Below are 16,784 nucleotides of genomic sequence, written 5' to 3'. Positions count from 1 at the left end.
CTACCTGATGGTGCATCCTGATTTTATTACTTATTAGCTCTGTGGCTGAGACCAGCTAGCTCTAAAACTGCTCACTTACAAAATGGCAACAATAATAGCAACTGCTCCACAGAATGAGTAACTGTTGGTTCATTCAAAGAAAGAGTAAACTTCATCTGTGATTGGGACCAGGATGTCCCAACACCATGACAGACTGCTATGTGATGCAGACTATTATGCTCCATTCTAAGAAACAGACTCATCTTTAGGATCTTATAATATTTATCATTTTAATGGCATACGTTATAATGATTCTGTGAAATACAAACATAAGTGGAGAAAAAGATAGTGATGGTCTCAGGGAAGGAGGAGTGCTCAGGGATAGAGGAGCGCTCAGGATGGAAGAGCATTCAGGGATGGAGGGTTGGAAAGTTTGCTCTGCGTCTACACATTTTGTCAGGGACATTCAAAGCAGCTTAATTTTCTCCTCTGAAATGAGATTGACAGCCTCCTGTCTTGCCTCCTGTCTTGTTGTTCCCTGGACTGTCCTGAGGACTCTGGATATATTGAGGAACAACTCCTACCAGCTCCACATGGGCTTCAGTTCCCATGACTAATAACAGAAAGGCAATGGATGACATCTCTGCCTTTTCACAGATTCCTCTGACAGATTAGCTATGTCTTAGGTGCATGAATATGAACAGCTTTCAATGATGATTTATTCCCCTCAACACGATAATAACAATACAAAATTTATTCAAATAAGGGATCAGGAATTCTTTGAGATGCAAGACAGGGTGTGAATTGTTGCAAAGGGTCTTTTTAATTGGGATCAAAAAAAATTTTTTGGACAATTTTTAGGTTTTTAAAATTCTAGCTATTGTCACATTTTTCAGCAAATGTTTCTTTTCTCAGCTAAAAAAAAGTGTAGTCAAATGTGGGCAAAAAAACAAAAAACAAAAAAAACAAAACAAAAAACCTCAAGACAAAAAAAAAAAAAAAAAAAACAAAAAACAAAAAACAACCATGATATGTCATTCCAAATGACAAAGTTTAGTTTTCCATTTCCTCAACATGAAGATGTCAGCATGCACTAGGTGGCCAGTCCCTTGCTTGACAAGGGCAGAGGTTAAGTACAGGCTGCGCAGTCTCCCAGGGAAGGTTTTCAAGCAGAAAACAGCAATGGTTCTTAGTCTCAGGAGAAGCAGAGCCTGAAAATCCAGCTCAGAAATGAACAGACATGACTTTGCTCTGTAGCTCTTGGTGTTGTTCAACTCTCTCCACAAGATTCTATCCCCTGGTATAGTCCTATTGGGCCTCGTGATGGTGGAATCACTCATCCTATCTCAATGTTGAGCAGTTCAACTTGCCAAAGAAGGGTTCTGCTTATTGACATAATAAAATTGCCTTTTTGGAAACTTCCAGCAGAGTGCCATATTCATTCTCAAGGTTATGCAGGACAAATTGGCTGCCTCACCTAGACTAGACAGCTCTGTGCAGTTTCATCCCTTATACTTCAGATTTAAACAAACTCAGCCCTGGGCTGAAAGGATGACTCAGCTGTTAAAAGAGAACATTTTGTTCTTGCATGGGACCTGGGTTTGATTCCCAGCATCCACATAGTGGTTGACAACAATCTGAAACTTCAGTTTAATGAGATCTGATGCCCTCTTGATCTTTGTGGGTGTGTGGTACACAGACATGTACGTAAAACCCCCATACAAAATATAAAATAAAAAAAAAACTACTACTACTAATAACAACAACAATGATAAAACCTCAATTCAATTCTTTTTCTATTTTTCCAGTACTCATGTTGTGCTGTATTAACATGGGAATTCTGCAGAAGAAGGATGCACAAAGGCCCAGGGTTAACCACACATAACTCCCAACAGACTAAGCAGGAGAGCAAACACACAGTTCTGTCTCATTTTCTAATTTTCCACCAATGATATGACATTTTCCCCCACCAAGTCAATTGCTTTGGGGCTGATTAATTATTTACTTTTTCCTTATGTAAAGAATAACAAAAATACTGCTTTGCAGTTTGATATTAGAGGACGTATATAAAAGTTAAGAATGTGAACTACTTTTCTTCACTGGTAAATATTTAAGGTATTAGATCTCCACCTAAGTATAGTCTATTTGATGGAGGGGCATGGCATAGAGAAGGAGAAGCAGCAAAGCCCAAAACATGGTGCCCAAACAAGAAAAAAATACCAGATACCCCAAGCTCCTGCTTCTGCCTCTATCCCTCTGAACATGCCGGTTGTTGTCACGGTAGTAGAAAAAGCTGGAAAGTGGAAGGACCTAGAGATGGTATCATACTATTGGGACATCTAAACCATTGCATAAGTATCTCTGATGTTCTGCCCCATCATTTGTCTCCCTTAAAGTACTAAAGTACAGAGATGTTCTCTAGCTTTGTACATACCTGACACTCTCCACTTACTGTGTTAACAGGATCTCAGAGGCCAAGTGTGAGCTGAAAAGACTTGGCCAGCATAGTTCCCTGTTCCCGAGTCGCACCCCTCCCGCCCCCATACATGGTCCTGACAACCAGGCTAGACACTGATTTGCCAATATCTTTCCAATTTTTTTAAAATGTGGGATTCCAGGATGAGCATGGATATCCAAACACATAATCTTTCTAGGAAAAACATAAACTCTCAAGTTCTAAACCCCTAGTTTGAAGAAGGCAGTGCAGGCTCACACTTAGGCTCTGAGTCCTGCTGAATTCAAGTCTTTTTTCTACTGACTCCTGAGCCATCATCCTAAACTTCCTTCCACAAAGACATCAGCAGACAACCCCATCTTTTCCAATAATATAGAGGTAAATTGTATTGATTTTCTATTCAGGGAAATCTGAGGTTAAATCTATATTCTGCCTCCTGAACACTGCCTGGTAAATACTTTTCAGTTTTCCATACATCATGCTGTTGTGGGATATTCAAAAGCCTTTCTGGCTGGGGAAGCACTGCCCTTACCAGGGCCAGTAAATTCTTAGAAAAAGCAAAGAGTCTGGCAAGATCTATGTTGTTGATTGACAGGCAAACTGAACAATCCATTGTTGTGGGATATTTGCTTGCAATGACATACCAAGACTGATAATGACGTTAAATTTGACTCAGGAGGCGGAGGCAACAACTATCTAACCAGAATTAGCCATAGAGATTTTGGAGTACCCAATGTAGGATAGAGAAGCACATGAAGAAAGGGGCAGGGGCTTGGAGAGATTCTTGGGGTTTTCCATCTGAAAAGTGTGGGGAGAGAGTGTCAGCTGATTATGCCCCCTCCCCCACTTTCTAGATTTGTCATGGTTTTTCTCCCAATATTTGACTCCTGAGTTTTTATTGGTACTAGAATAATTTAGATAAATGCTTCAATCCAGAGCCAAACAGTCTGTTCAGTCTATATCCCACAAAAGAAAATTTGCTTTGCTTTAATCACTGCAGAGCCATTGGACTTGTGGCTTGAAGCCAGAGGAAATGATTCACAAAGGGCAGGTCCAAACTCTCCCCTTGCCCTGCATCACATTTCCTGTGGGGATCCCAGTAAAGACCATGGGCTATGGTTTAAGAGGCCCTTCCGTTGCTATCTTCTGGTCTTTGGCTGTCCTCAAGTCTTCCCCATGTGGTCCTGTGTGGGGTGCTCTGCTTCCTGTCTACAACTTTGCTAATGTAGTAAAGTTTTTGCTTGTTTGCTTTTTTCTGGAGCCTCTCCTAATCGTAGAAGATACATCTGACTTGTTCAAAAAAAAAAAAAAAAAAAAAAAAAAAAAAAAAAAAAAAACAAAAAAACAAAAACAAAACAAAAAAAAAAAAAAAAACAAATAAGCAAACAGGTGAAATTAGGATAGTCAGTAAGCCTACGATGTAACAGGCACTTTGGCCAAACAAAATGTCCATCAAAATACATGAGCTCTAATTGGTTCCAGCCATTCCTCATTTTCTGGAAGTTGCGCCCAGTTTTTCCGCCCTTGACATCTTCAGGTGTAAAACAGGGATGGAGGTGCCACCTAGCTCTTGGAAAGTTAGGATGGTTATGTAACCTGGAACTTATAAACAGTCAAGGATGCCTGGAATACAATTCACACTGGATGGAGTACTGCTTGGGTTTGGTTTTGGTTTGAACACTGTGTCCTCCAAGGTTCAGGTGTCAGAGGTTTAGTCTTTGGGATAGCAATGTCAGAAGTGGGTGTGAACCTCTATGGGGCAGAGGTTCCTAGGGAACCCTTTCTTCCATTGTGGTTATGCCCTCAGAAGGAGTTGTGGGACCCGGTGTCCTGTTGTCTCCTTGTTTCCCGGTGTGATCTCTTCGTCTCATGTATCCTCACATTGCCCTGGCTCCATTGTTAGTATTTAGGCGTTGGTAGTGGCCTGCCTTGGAGTTACCACTGGATATGCCCTAAGCTGCTGCCACTAAGAGCACCACCTGTGCTGATTCACTGTGTTCCCTTTTAAAAGGGCCCTGCCCACCTCCTAACCCCCTCTCTTTCTCTCCCCCCCTCTCTGTCTGTTCCTCTCCCTCCCCACCACAGTTTCCTCTCTCCAGCTGCTCCTGTCCCCAGAGGCCAGTCCCCTCTCCTCTTTTTAGGATTCTTTTCCCTAATTTAAAAAAAAAAAAAAAAAAAAAAAAAAACACCTCTGCTTGAATCCTGTCACATGGTAAATTACAACTGTACTCTACAGGGTCTTCATCACAGCCAAGCTAATGCCATAGGTATGACTTTAAACTTCAATAGCTGTAGCTAAATAAGCCCCTCTCCTGTATAAAGTCAGCTTGTCTCCACTGTTTTACTACAGAACCTGAAAATAGCAGTTAGAATTACTGCATGTTTATAAGGATGAAACTGAATAATGCATGTAAAATGACTGCCATAATCTAGTATGTAGGAGGCACTGGATAAGTGCACGCTTTTATTACTAGTTATTATTTTTATTGTGTTAAAATATATATTGCAAAATTCACATGAACTCCTTTAAAGTATATAGCCCAGTCTCATTAAGTAATTCAACTTTTTTTTTTTTTAAAGATTTAGGCTTATTTATGAGAGAGAGAGAGAGAGAGAGAGAGAGAGAGAGAGAGAGAGAGAGAGAGAGAGAGAGAGAGGGTATGCATGCGGATAAGTATGTGTATGATGTGTATCAGTGCTTATGAGGTCAGAAGAGGGTGTCAGATCCCTGGAAACTGAAGTTATAGGCCCCACTTAAGACATGGGTGCTGGGAAGTGAATTCTGGTCTCTGAAAGACCAGTGTGTACTCTGGCCTGCTCAGCTATCTCTCCACTACCCCCCCCCCTTCACACACTTTATTTTCTCCCAATAATCACTCTCACCTACTTTCTAGATCACTTTCAAACCAATCCCCATGCTATTAAAAAACAATTCCCATCTTTATTCTCCCAAAGCCTTGGGAGTCATCAGTATATCTTTGACTCCAAGATTTTGACTATTTGAGATTCCTCATGCAGATGGAATCACACAACATTTGTCATTTTGTGCTTAGCTTATTCCAGTCACTATGTATTCTTTATGGTTCATTCAGATGGCAGCACTTGTTATTATTTTTATTGTGTTAAAATATATATTGCAAAATTCACATGAACTCCTTTAAAGTATATAGCCCAGTCTCATTAAGTAATTCAACTTTTTTTTTTTTTAAAAAAAAAATTTAAGCTTATTTATGGCATGTGTAGGCTACCTACCATTCCATTTTATACACAACTACATTTTGTTTATTCATTGACTATTTGGGCCACTCCCATATTCTGGTGGTTATGGGTATATTTATGACCAATATTTCTTCTAATTCTCTTTATTTATAGGTCATTTCCCTACAACATTTTTCTCCAAGAAAAATTTTAACTTCTAAATTATCATCTTTCCACCCTTGAGGTACTAGTCCAAACAAGGAAGATACAATAATAACACAACACAATCAAGGTCAAACAACATGGCGGGCTGGAGTATTGCTTCTAAATTACCTGGTGCATTTTCCTCACAAAGTTCAAAGGAGGTGATTCATACGGATGTGTTTTATATACTGAGAAACACCGAGTGAATAAATGGAAAAACATTCTGGCTGTCTCAGGTATGAGGTCACAGAATGCTTATCTGTTTTTCCTTACCCCCAATGACCAAGAGCATCAGTATTGTGTGAGTCCTGGAGATTAGCCTACGAGTTTGGTGCACTTGTGTGCTTGGTAACACAAACCCCTTGCTTAGGTGGGTTCAATAAATATCCTAGTCTTCACTGTTCCTAGTTAGAGAGTGATAGTTTCTATATTTTATTTCTCGCCTTTTCATTTTCTTTTAAAATTAAGAACTGTACTTATTCATTCCATAACAGCAACTGCAAAGTGTAACAAGTTAAATTGGAGAGTTTGGATTTTGACCAAGTCCAAAGCCAACACGTATCACTGAAAATACTAATGCACAAATTTAATGCAGACTGCCACGTGACCGCTGCTTTTCAGAGCACATCGAGCTCCCATTAGATGACTGGGACAATGTGACACTTAGAACACAATTACACTGTAAGAAGCACAGTGCAGTAACGCTGTGGCCAAGTCATGCAAGAGACTTGTTTTGATGGATGATCAGAGTTGATCAACTTTGTCAGTTGCTTTATGTGTTTTTATGCTTGTTTGATATTCCTGCCCAGCGAAAAGAGCCTTTGAGGGGCACATCTGTCAATGGATTCAATTTCATATTGCCGCGTGACTCTTTCACTTACCCCTGTCTTCTCATCAAAGATTTTGATTCCTCCAAAGGAGATGGTTAAAAAGATTTTCTGTTTGTGTTCTCCTTTGGAACGAGCACCGGCAACAACACCCTGTTGAAAGGAGAAACGTGGCTTTTACTTTAGTGTTTTCATTTGAAAATTCCCTCTGGTCCAAAGGCATGTCAGATAGCATCAGCTAGAACCACCAATCATACACAGCCTGTTTTGCCCTTCCACGGGTCTCTACAGCATATTTTCATATCTGCTTTATGTTTTAGGGTAATAGTGGCCTCGGCTGGTCTATCATGGAGTAAATATGGAAGTAGCCATCAAATATAGGGAATGCCTTTGTGCTGCAATACAGGGCTCAGAGCTGGGATAGACTTCATGATGTGGAAGCAATACAACCCTCATATTAACATTTGGGGTGGGTTTTTATATCAAATGTGGACTTAATCTTTTAAATGAAGTAAGTTACTCAGCATAGCCTCAAAGATCATATTTTTATACATCAGGAGTATTTTTGCATGAATGAATTCTAGACACTAGAAAGAAGCAAAGAGATGCTAAACCCAACCATACCTCCCTTTTTCCCCTCTCTTTCTTGGCAAAATATGATAATAAAAATTTATGCGTGGTATTTGTAATAGATCCTCAAAAACCAATTATATTCTCCATTATCCTTTCCTTGTCATTCTTGTATTTTGTGGTAAAACACATAACACAAATACATTCATTGTTTCCCATCTGCCTATATATTTTATAAACTGAACATATTCATTTAAGTGTGTGTGTGTGTGTGTGTGTGTGTGTGTGTGTGTATGTTTGTGTGTGTGTGTGTGTACGCATGTACCCACAAGAATGTAAACCTCACAGAAGGCAGAGATATGAGTTTGTTCTCTGGTCTAGCCCTAAAGCTTAGGGCATTCCCCCTGCCCCTACTGGTGCAGACAGCAGGTGGTCATCAGGCAACCATTAAATGAGTCTGATCTATCCTCTCCAGGATTTATGTGACTCAAGTGAGTAAAAGCATTTGCTTTTTAAAGTTAAACTTAATGGTGGCAGTTACAGGTGAACATGGACTTTCAACCAGGGCATATTTGGTGGGTAAGGTCATTTTAGAGATTTCCACATGTGCTGGGCTGCTATTTACTCAGCACCAGGCAATGTAAAAGTCTTCATTCCCGCATCACTGTTAAAGGCTAGGTTCAGCTCCCCACAGTAACTGCACTGTGCTTTGGGCATACAAATCTGAAGTAATACTGACTTCATAGCTCTAGGAGATCATCATGCTTTGTGTTGCTCTCAGAATATGATACTCCCAGAATTCATTTGATAGTGGAGAACTGTCGGTAGAGCCAGAGGTAAAAGGGGGAACTATGCTTATGAAACTGTGAGATTATCTTTACTTTGGGTATTAGAAATCATCCCCACCTTACAATATCTGACACTATTCCTGGTTATGGGCCAAAGACCTCACAAGAACTCTGTTTCCCCAAGTATAAGTTCTGTTTCTCATACACACATGGTTCTGTTCTTTCTCCAGCCTCTATCTTTGGGACTCACCCGGTCCATAGTTTCAATTATCACCCTTCTATCCAAGGATTCTGAAAGCTGACTTCTTTAAAATTCAGAGATGTATGGCTACTGGGGAGTACCTTAGAGGTAAAATGAATACAAGCAAGCCAAGAAAAGATAAATTAGTCCCCAAAATAGAACATGATACCACCACACGCTAAACTATTACCTGTTAACCACTGGGCTTCTGGAGGTCTAGTTTTGAGTTCTCAGAAAGAGTATGGAAGAAATATTTTAACTTCCCTGAACCTAGATTTTACAGTTACAAAACAGAGAAACCAATCTCTAGCTTGTAAGATCCGAAGCTGGTGTACATGAAGGTGCCTGGGTGATTCTAAGTTGAAAGCACCAATGGTCTGGCAATGGGTAGAAAGTGGGCTCCTCAGATTCACACACAGAGACTGTCTAGAACCTCCACAATGCAGGAGAAAATTCTCTAATGGGCGATGCATCAGCTTCAGTCTAACAAAAGAAATCTTTTCTTTCATTTTTTTTCCCCGCCGTTCTCACATGGTCTAATAGGAGCAAGTGGGCCTTTTTTAAAGGCTAAAAGGAATTTTGTAGTTCTCGGTCTCTTTCCTGGGCAGGTGGCCAAATGCAGAATCGATCATTTATGTTTCTGTGCTTCTTACAGAAAAACCACTGGGGGCTGAAATGTCAACATTCTTCTCAGCAGGTTGCAGAGAATGAAACACAATCGTTTGGAAATGAAGAATCCCTCGATGTGTTCAGTATATGTGGCAGGAGAATGTTATAGCAGGACAAACTCCCTGGGCCTTGGGGCCTCATGATTATAATGGAAGACAGAGTGTTTCACTGCAAGTAACACAGACACATAGACACACACAAGTACATTGACACCCACAGCTAGATATGCTCCAGCTAGCATGGCTCAGTGGTAACCCCAAAGATAAACTCCTAGGAGCAGAGTAAACTGTTGCTTCACACCCATTTAAACCCCGGGTGCTTCTATGAATGCCAGGACCTTCACAGTCACTGGTACCTGATAAACATCTCCTGGATGCTGGAGAAAGGGGATGTAGTACTCCTTTCTCCTCTACAGCAGGGATGTTCTGGATGAGAACCAGGTCTATGCACATGGAGAATTAAGGAGTAGTATTCTTCTGTCTTTAAATGAAGCATTGTCTGGTGCAAATCTCCATTGATTTGGCAGACTTCAATTACAGCAGGAATAATCAAGCTCTGGGCTTTTAAGTCTATTTGTGACCACAGTTCTGTTGGGATGGTGGGAGTGTCTCTGTGAGAGAGGGCCACATGAAGCCCAGTCACTTTGGGGTGCAGCTGTGTCCTAGCAGGCAGGCTGCATTCTAATTTCATGTATGTATGAGCAGAGCCTGGGCTCTACTTGGGTTGGAAGTCGGACACAGTGGGGAGAACAGAGAATTCTCCTACATGCCTAACGTCGTAGTCTTATGCTGTTCAAGGCTCTGCCTGGGGCCCTGTTTCCCAGTCATATCCTTTAGGCCAGCATTCATCAGTCACAAAGCAGGCCGTGGGAATCTTCTTGCCTGACTGCCTCCCTATTCATCATTCAGGTTGGAATTTAGAAGAGAAAGAGGGCTGGCTCATTATTGAGCTGCCCTGAAATCTCATAACACGGCTTCATTATCTGAAAAAAAAATTCACTAACCTCTTCCAAGGTGAAAGTGTGAAATCTGATTTCATTCGTTTTGATACCCTTTTCTAATACACCTTAGGTTAAGTATGCATTGATTTTTAAAAAGTGTGTTTATATAATGTTTTAAATAGCAAAAGCAAGGATGTAGAACATAGAAAATTAAGTAGTTTTTAAAAATCCTGTTATTTGAAGCCAAGCCACTGGGAGACAACATATGCCAGACATGTCACAGAGCCTACAAAACACTGGATAGCATGAACAGAAAATAATAGCTGTGACTTATGAAGCATATAAGAAAAAGATGATACAGTCAGTAATTAACAATCTTCTGTCATTTAAATACTTTTGGGCACTTTACCTTTTCTTATACTCCAAAATATTCCACTGACCTAACAGTATCTAATAGACTGTTTGAAGATATGAAAAGAATCTTACCTATATATATTATTTGATGAGATAAAGACAAAACCAGATTATGAAGCTATATAAACTATCATCTATTTTTATTATATGCGTACTGCTGATGTTATAGAAATAAAACGAAGATCAAACACAAAAAGTGCCAACTCTCATTTACTTTTGTGGGAGTTTGGATGACTTTAGTTTACCCCTGATATTTTTCAGTACCTTCAAAGTACTCAGTTTGTATTGAGAAAAATGAATTCTGCATGTGTTAAATGCATGAAACGGGACCCTTGTTAAATCCCATGCATTTCTAATATTTTATACCACATTTTAAAACGTTCACAGGGTCTGAGGGGTCCATCATCTGGGGAAATGAGCTCTTTTTTGTGTCTTTAAGGCTGCTGGGGAAAAGAGTGCACTGCTTGCTGGCTCTGCTGAAGTGTTTTTTCTAACTCACTCCTCCGGTTTCCCATGCAAAGCTGTCTTTGCTGTGTCTAGCCGCACACTAGTTGCACACCGCTTCAGTGAGTCTGCCTTCCCTCTGTGAGGAGATGTTTGGGGGTGATTCTCCTTACCAATATAACCAGTTTTACACCTTCCCATCTTTCATCAGAGGACAAGCTAGGAAAACATTTTCTAAAAAATAATAAAGTAGCAAAAATTCAAACTATGTGAGGAACTACATAAATTGATCATTCTTGCCATTTCATTTTTGCAGGGGATTTACAAGGATGTTAACACAGAAGAAACGATGATCCACTCAAGGAGCATTAGCAAGGCCTGAGTAACCACCTCCAGAAAGTCAGTGTCCAGTCAGTTGTTTCTAAGCCACTGGAGTTTCTTCCTAGAGAGAAAATATGGTGATTCAGCCAGAAGCCAATCCCTCAAGCACAGGACTGGTGATTGGCTCCTTCCCTCATGTTAAACCAGAGCTAATCGTAAAGAAACGCTAGCACAGCACCTTGAGCTTCATCATGGAATCTTGACATAACTTGTCTCCCCGAGCTGCAGAAACTTCATCAATCCCAATCAGTTTGGCTTTGTACCGGACCCCTTCACCTTTAAACCTCTTTATCAAAGTGGCTTCACTGCGATCCTGACCTGGGAACAAAGAAAAATAGATTCAGAAACAAGTGTGCCGAAGCTCTGCTGGTTTCAAAAACTTACCATTATGAGATCTACTTCCCGCTTACACCTACAGGCTAGGAAAGTCAAATCGAAAATAATATCTTTAGATGCAAACTCTGGCTCCACACATTTAAATACTGAGGCAATTTCCCTCTTCTCCGAGCCTCAGTCTTTTGAACAGAAAAAGAAACCTTAAAAATAATCACCCCAGTGAAGCAATAAGCAAAATCAGATAATATAGGTAACAAATTTGCTTTTGACACACGATAGGTTCCGAACCAACCGTCATGATCTACTAAGGGTTTATGTCCAAAAGTATTGTTGGAATAGCATCAGCTTCGAGTTTCCAGTACTGATAACTCTTAGCAGTGCTTTGGCCAGGATGCAAGATCCTCTGTGTCCCTGAATCCATGAACTGCCTTATTGTAAAAGTCCAGAATGATTTCTTTGCATCAAGTAATGACACTGGACAATTATAAAAAATGGCTTTATGAGATTGCTTCTGGTAATCCAGATATGCAGGGAAAGTGGGCTGCCACAGTGTTTGGTATTATTGAGTGTACCTTGCAACAGGCTCTCTTAATAACTGTTAACATGATATTTTGCTACATACATCAATCAGGAATTTAAGCATGCCGCATAAAGAAATGGATGTAGAGATGTTTATTATAAACCCTATACCCATTCTTCAAAAGTCAAACCATTGCCACATTACAAAGGAAGATAGACATGAAATTCAGTAGCTTATTCAGAGTCAGAAATTAGAGGACAGCATAGCAATTTAAATACATCCACACTTTTCCTAGTCAGGTATCTGGACACTGGACCTAGAGTTCCAGAAATCTGGTTTCTCCCAGGCCTCTATACCCACCATTGGCTCTAATTTCTGATTATTCTCTTTCACGACTCCCCTCATACCACAAAACTTGAGCTGAGGACTTCAGGGATAAATCAGGCCATTTCGCTCCATTTCTAATATGAGACTGACAATGTTCTGAAGAACCCAACAATAGCTAACCACAGTGTAGTATTTTCCTCTTTATGAACCCCGACTTTCATCCCTTGCATTTACTCATCAATCCATTACTGATAATCTCCTCTGAGCCAAATACCATTACTTGTTGGCAACAAATGAAGAAGAAACAATCTATAACCCTTGAAACTCAAATTATTTTGTGATTGTAAATAAAAATGTACAGTGCACTATGACAGGTGTGTAAATAGGTTGTCACAGTGCACCAACTAAACTTCATTTTCTGTCTATGGAAGGACAGTAAAATAGCCACTGTCTTACAGAGTACCAAAAGTAATTTAAAGGAGACAGTACGAGCAAAGCATGTGTTCATCTTCGCAGTGATCTTTCTGTAAATAGTAGCTGTCCTTCTGTGAGCAGACCAATAAAAGCAGCACTTGAAGATACCATGTGGGGGAGAACGGATGGCTGTAGGGACAAGTTTAAACGTGCTTTCCAGCTTGTAGTAGTCATTTGATCACTGAATTCTATGACTTCTATTCTATCAATAGCTTTAATAAAATAGTACTGAAAGGAAATGATGTAAAGACACATGGTATTATAAAAATATATAAATGTGAGGAAATATAAAATATATCTTATAATATATAACCAATAAAAATAAATATTCATAATATACATATATCAGAAATATAAAATATATAAAAGGGAATATAAAAATTAAACATCAGAATTCAATGGGGAGAGAAGGTAGAGGCTGGAGCTGACCTTTTCTGTCACTGTATCCCCCTTTGGACATGTATTTAAGCAAGTTGGCCTGTGACACAAAGGCTTTCTCCCCAGTCTGCTATGCTAAGTTTGGCGACAGTAGACTATATCTTGGTCTAAGACTTTTTGGGAAGATTATACTCAATTCCATATAATCAACCCATGAAACTGTTCTAGACAACCAACAACACTCCTTTCACTACCCAGACTGTCTTAAGACAGTGCAATTGTAACAGTGATAGCAGTGATAGCAGGTGGGTTTCACATCCCACCTGATTACCCCTGAATAAGGTAAGCATCATTATACAGACCCACACTGGAAGGGAAGATCTGAGAGGCCATCAAATCCATCCACACTCAACTAGAAGGACATGAACACATTTGCCCAATGCCGAAGCCCAGATTTGGATTGGCACACACTGTGTTCCAAGCCTGTTCCTTTTTACAACTGTGATTAATTGCTTTTCATCTATCCAACTTCCCTTTGAATCCACAATTTTACCTTGCACCAGAACTCACCTGGCCCACATCCCATTGTTCCTAAATATAAACACACTGGGGCTGAGAAAAACTCCGTTGGGACACGGAGGGAGGTGGAATATGGAATAAACGGTTTCCAGAAAACTAGTCATGTCCAAAAACCTGCCCTTGGTCAGATATAAAGAGCCTGAAGAAACATGTGTCAGGACAGAGCCTGCTGCTGAGGAGAGATTCACAGGAGGAGGCAGTGCCAGGGCAGGTGGAAAGGGCAGGGATTAATAAGAAAATATTAGGCCATTTAGAGGAAAGTAGGGAGCCCAATTTAGATCAGGACCCAGGGCCAAGCTAATTTGTATGAAGGGCACTTATGCAGTAGAAAATCCAGTTTCTCATTAAATGCTCCACTATTAAAAGGGTAATTTTTCATAAGCACATCTTGAACAAGATCTCAGTTATGTTAGTTAAAAAATAAATAACAGATATCAGAGCCCTAAGTGTGTGATCTCACTAGAGTACATGCAAAGGTGCGGGGGGGGGGGTAGTGTCATCCCTGTAGCTTATTCCGGTCCATTTTGTCTAAAAACAAACAGTGAAGCCACACAGTTCAGGACAGGCAAAGCAGAGGTGACTTGTTAAGCAAACTCCAAAAATGCTCGCCATCTATTACACAGTGTTTTTACTGTGTCCATTACTTCCCCAGGAACTTTGCATCATGCAGGGTTTCCTTTAGTATTTTGTTTGCTCTTTGACTTAGGTTGTGTAATGAGCACTATGTCACAGAAGACAACAGTACTCAAAGTCAACAGCAGCCGCTGATACTCTGAATAACAGGTGTAGTAATACAGCCTACAAAATCCATCCATGTAAAGCATATATACAAACAATGGTATAGGATATTCACAGAATGTCCAGTCATCACTTCTATCTAATTTTAGAATATGTTTTGCTTCAAAAAGATGTCTCCCCAGTTGTTGCTGTCATTCACTGTTGTAGTTTGGATGCTAAATGTCTCTTCCAGGTTCTTACAGTTGGTTCTCAGCTGGTGGCACTGTTTGTGAAGTCTGAGGGGGTCTTTAAGAAGTGGCATCTCTCTGGAGGAGCTGAATCACTCACTGGGGGCCCACTTTTGCTCACCCTCTACTCCCTGAAGTGGATGCAGTATGAGTAGCCTGCCTCTGCCTCCTGTTACCATGCCTTTATTCCATGCTGCTGTGTCTTGCCTGCTGTATACCTCTGCATCTGTGAGCCAAACAAACCCTTTCTCACTTAAGTTACCTTTGTCAGAGATTTGTTGTTGTTTTAACCATAGGCACAAGAAAGAAACTAATACAGAACAATTGGCACAGAGAAATTGCTGTGACACACCTGACCCTGTGGTGCATAGGTCTTCAGAACTACGCGGTAGTTAGTGATTATATGGTTGGGTTTGGTACTTGGGCTAGAAAAGCCCTAGTCTGTTTAAGGACCATTCTGGAATGAGCTTGAAAGATAAGAATGCTGAGAAAAATAAGATCAGTAGAGGTTCCACCCCTGAGCATTCCGAGGAAAACCAGAACCACCAAAAATTGGGCTGGGGTCATTCCTGTGATATTTGGGCCAATAATCCAGCTTTGTTCTGTTTGTGTTCCAAGAACATGAGTGGAGGCGAATTTCAAGTTAATGGACTCATTTGTTATTTACTGAGCACTTACTGTATGTCCTCAGATGTTTCTGAGTGCCTACTGTTTAGCGATATAGCAACATGCTCAGCACATACCACTCCATTTATAGTGCTTGCATTCTAGGGGACAAGATTTCAATCAACCTTTGACAAAAATCAACAGAGTTTTCCAGCATTTCTGACATTCTGATATTAAGGAGAATCAAAGACAAAGCAACTTGAGACCCTAAATGATTTCCATGGAGAGTATGGGCCAGGACAGGGACCCAGCAGACAGAGCTGACTGGGTCTCTGCAATCTTCAAAAATGAGCAAAGGAACTCTTATAACAGTGAAGAAAAGCTAAAACCCTTGTAATTCTTGAACTGGGGTCCTCAAATAAGATCTTTCCAATTTAGGGATTTTTCAAATTGATGACAACATTTTAAACATGAAAAGAAAAATTACTTGTATACTGTCGGGAGATGTCATTCTGTAAGTATGTTTCTCATGTTGGTTAATGAATAAGGCACTGTTGGTCAACAGGAAAGCAAGATAGGCAGGACTAGGAGACAAGGAGGAGAGAGGAAGGAGTAGGGAGGAGAGTCAAGATGGTGGACTGAGAGAGAAGAATGTCAGCCCCTCTCTCCAGTAAGATAAGACCACGTGGAAATACTTAGATTGATAGAAACGGGTTAATATTTAAGACAGAGCCAGCCAATAAGAAACTAGTTACAGGCCTACAGCTTTATATCTAATACAGCGTCTCTGTGTGTTATTTGGGGCTGGTGCAGTGGTGGGACCAGAACAGCAGGGAAAAACTACTCATAACTGTATACTAGTAATAATCTTTTAAAAATGGATCCTTTAAGGTGTTTAGTCTTACCACAACTTGCCAAGCTTTGTAGATACCCATGGGAGGCCTGCCCTTTTCTGAACAGAAGTAGAGGAGTTGATGGAGTGGGGGCAGAAGGGTGGTTGGTGGGGAGAATGGGAGGAGAGAAGGGAGGGCAAACTGCTGTCAGAACATTAAATAAATAAATAAATAAATAAATAAATAAATAAATAAATAGAAATGGGTCCCTTTAAGTTGGAAGTATAAAGGGTTCATCTTGCTCAGCATGCATAGAAAGAAGATGGGGAGTGTGTGGGGGAGTATTGTCCTAAGAAGATCACAGCAAAATGGCCAACTGAGAGGTTTGGGCCTTTCGCTCTGGTGGACCTGTTCTGATTTTATGAACAAGTTTAATTAACAGCACCACAAGTAGGAGATGCTCTCCGGGGGGCGTGGGGTGTGGATCTTAAGCCACATTCTCCAAGTAATCTCACAACTGAGTTTTCAGAATCTCATTGATTTGAATTCAAAGGAGGAAGATACTGGGTTTCCATAAGATTACACTGTTGCCTGGAAACCAAGGCCCCAGCAGGAGAATAGGATGGAGGGCCTGGATACAGCATGCTCTCTCTCAC

The 16,784-nt window shown here is 40.4% G+C and overlaps 1 protein-coding gene across 5 annotated transcripts in view; it reads right to left on the bottom strand.

Annotated features, from left to right (window-relative positions):
- Dab1 (DAB adaptor protein 1) overlaps window positions 1-16,784 on the bottom strand; it is a 243,203-nt gene that overhangs the window by 115,562 nt on the left and 110,857 nt on the right. For all 5 annotated transcript variants that reach the window (XM_051188284.1, XM_051188285.1, XM_051188286.1 and 2 more), the window contains exons 2-3: window positions 11,289-11,428; window positions 6,718-6,816 (exon numbers count right to left, since the gene is read on the bottom strand). In XM_051188284.1, the coding sequence (XP_051044241.1) occupies window positions 6,718-6,816; window positions 11,289-11,428 (239 nt within the window). The remainder of the gene's footprint in view (window positions 1-6,717; window positions 6,817-11,288; window positions 11,429-16,784) is intronic.

The sequence above is a fragment of the Phodopus roborovskii genome, unplaced genomic scaffold (assembly GCF_943737965.1).
Source record: "Phodopus roborovskii unplaced genomic scaffold, PHOROB, whole genome shotgun sequence".
NCBI lineage: Eukaryota > Metazoa > Chordata > Mammalia > Rodentia > Cricetidae > Phodopus > Phodopus roborovskii.
The sequence above is the reverse complement of the archived record's forward strand: the minus strand, read 5'-3'. Positions and strand labels throughout refer to the sequence as shown.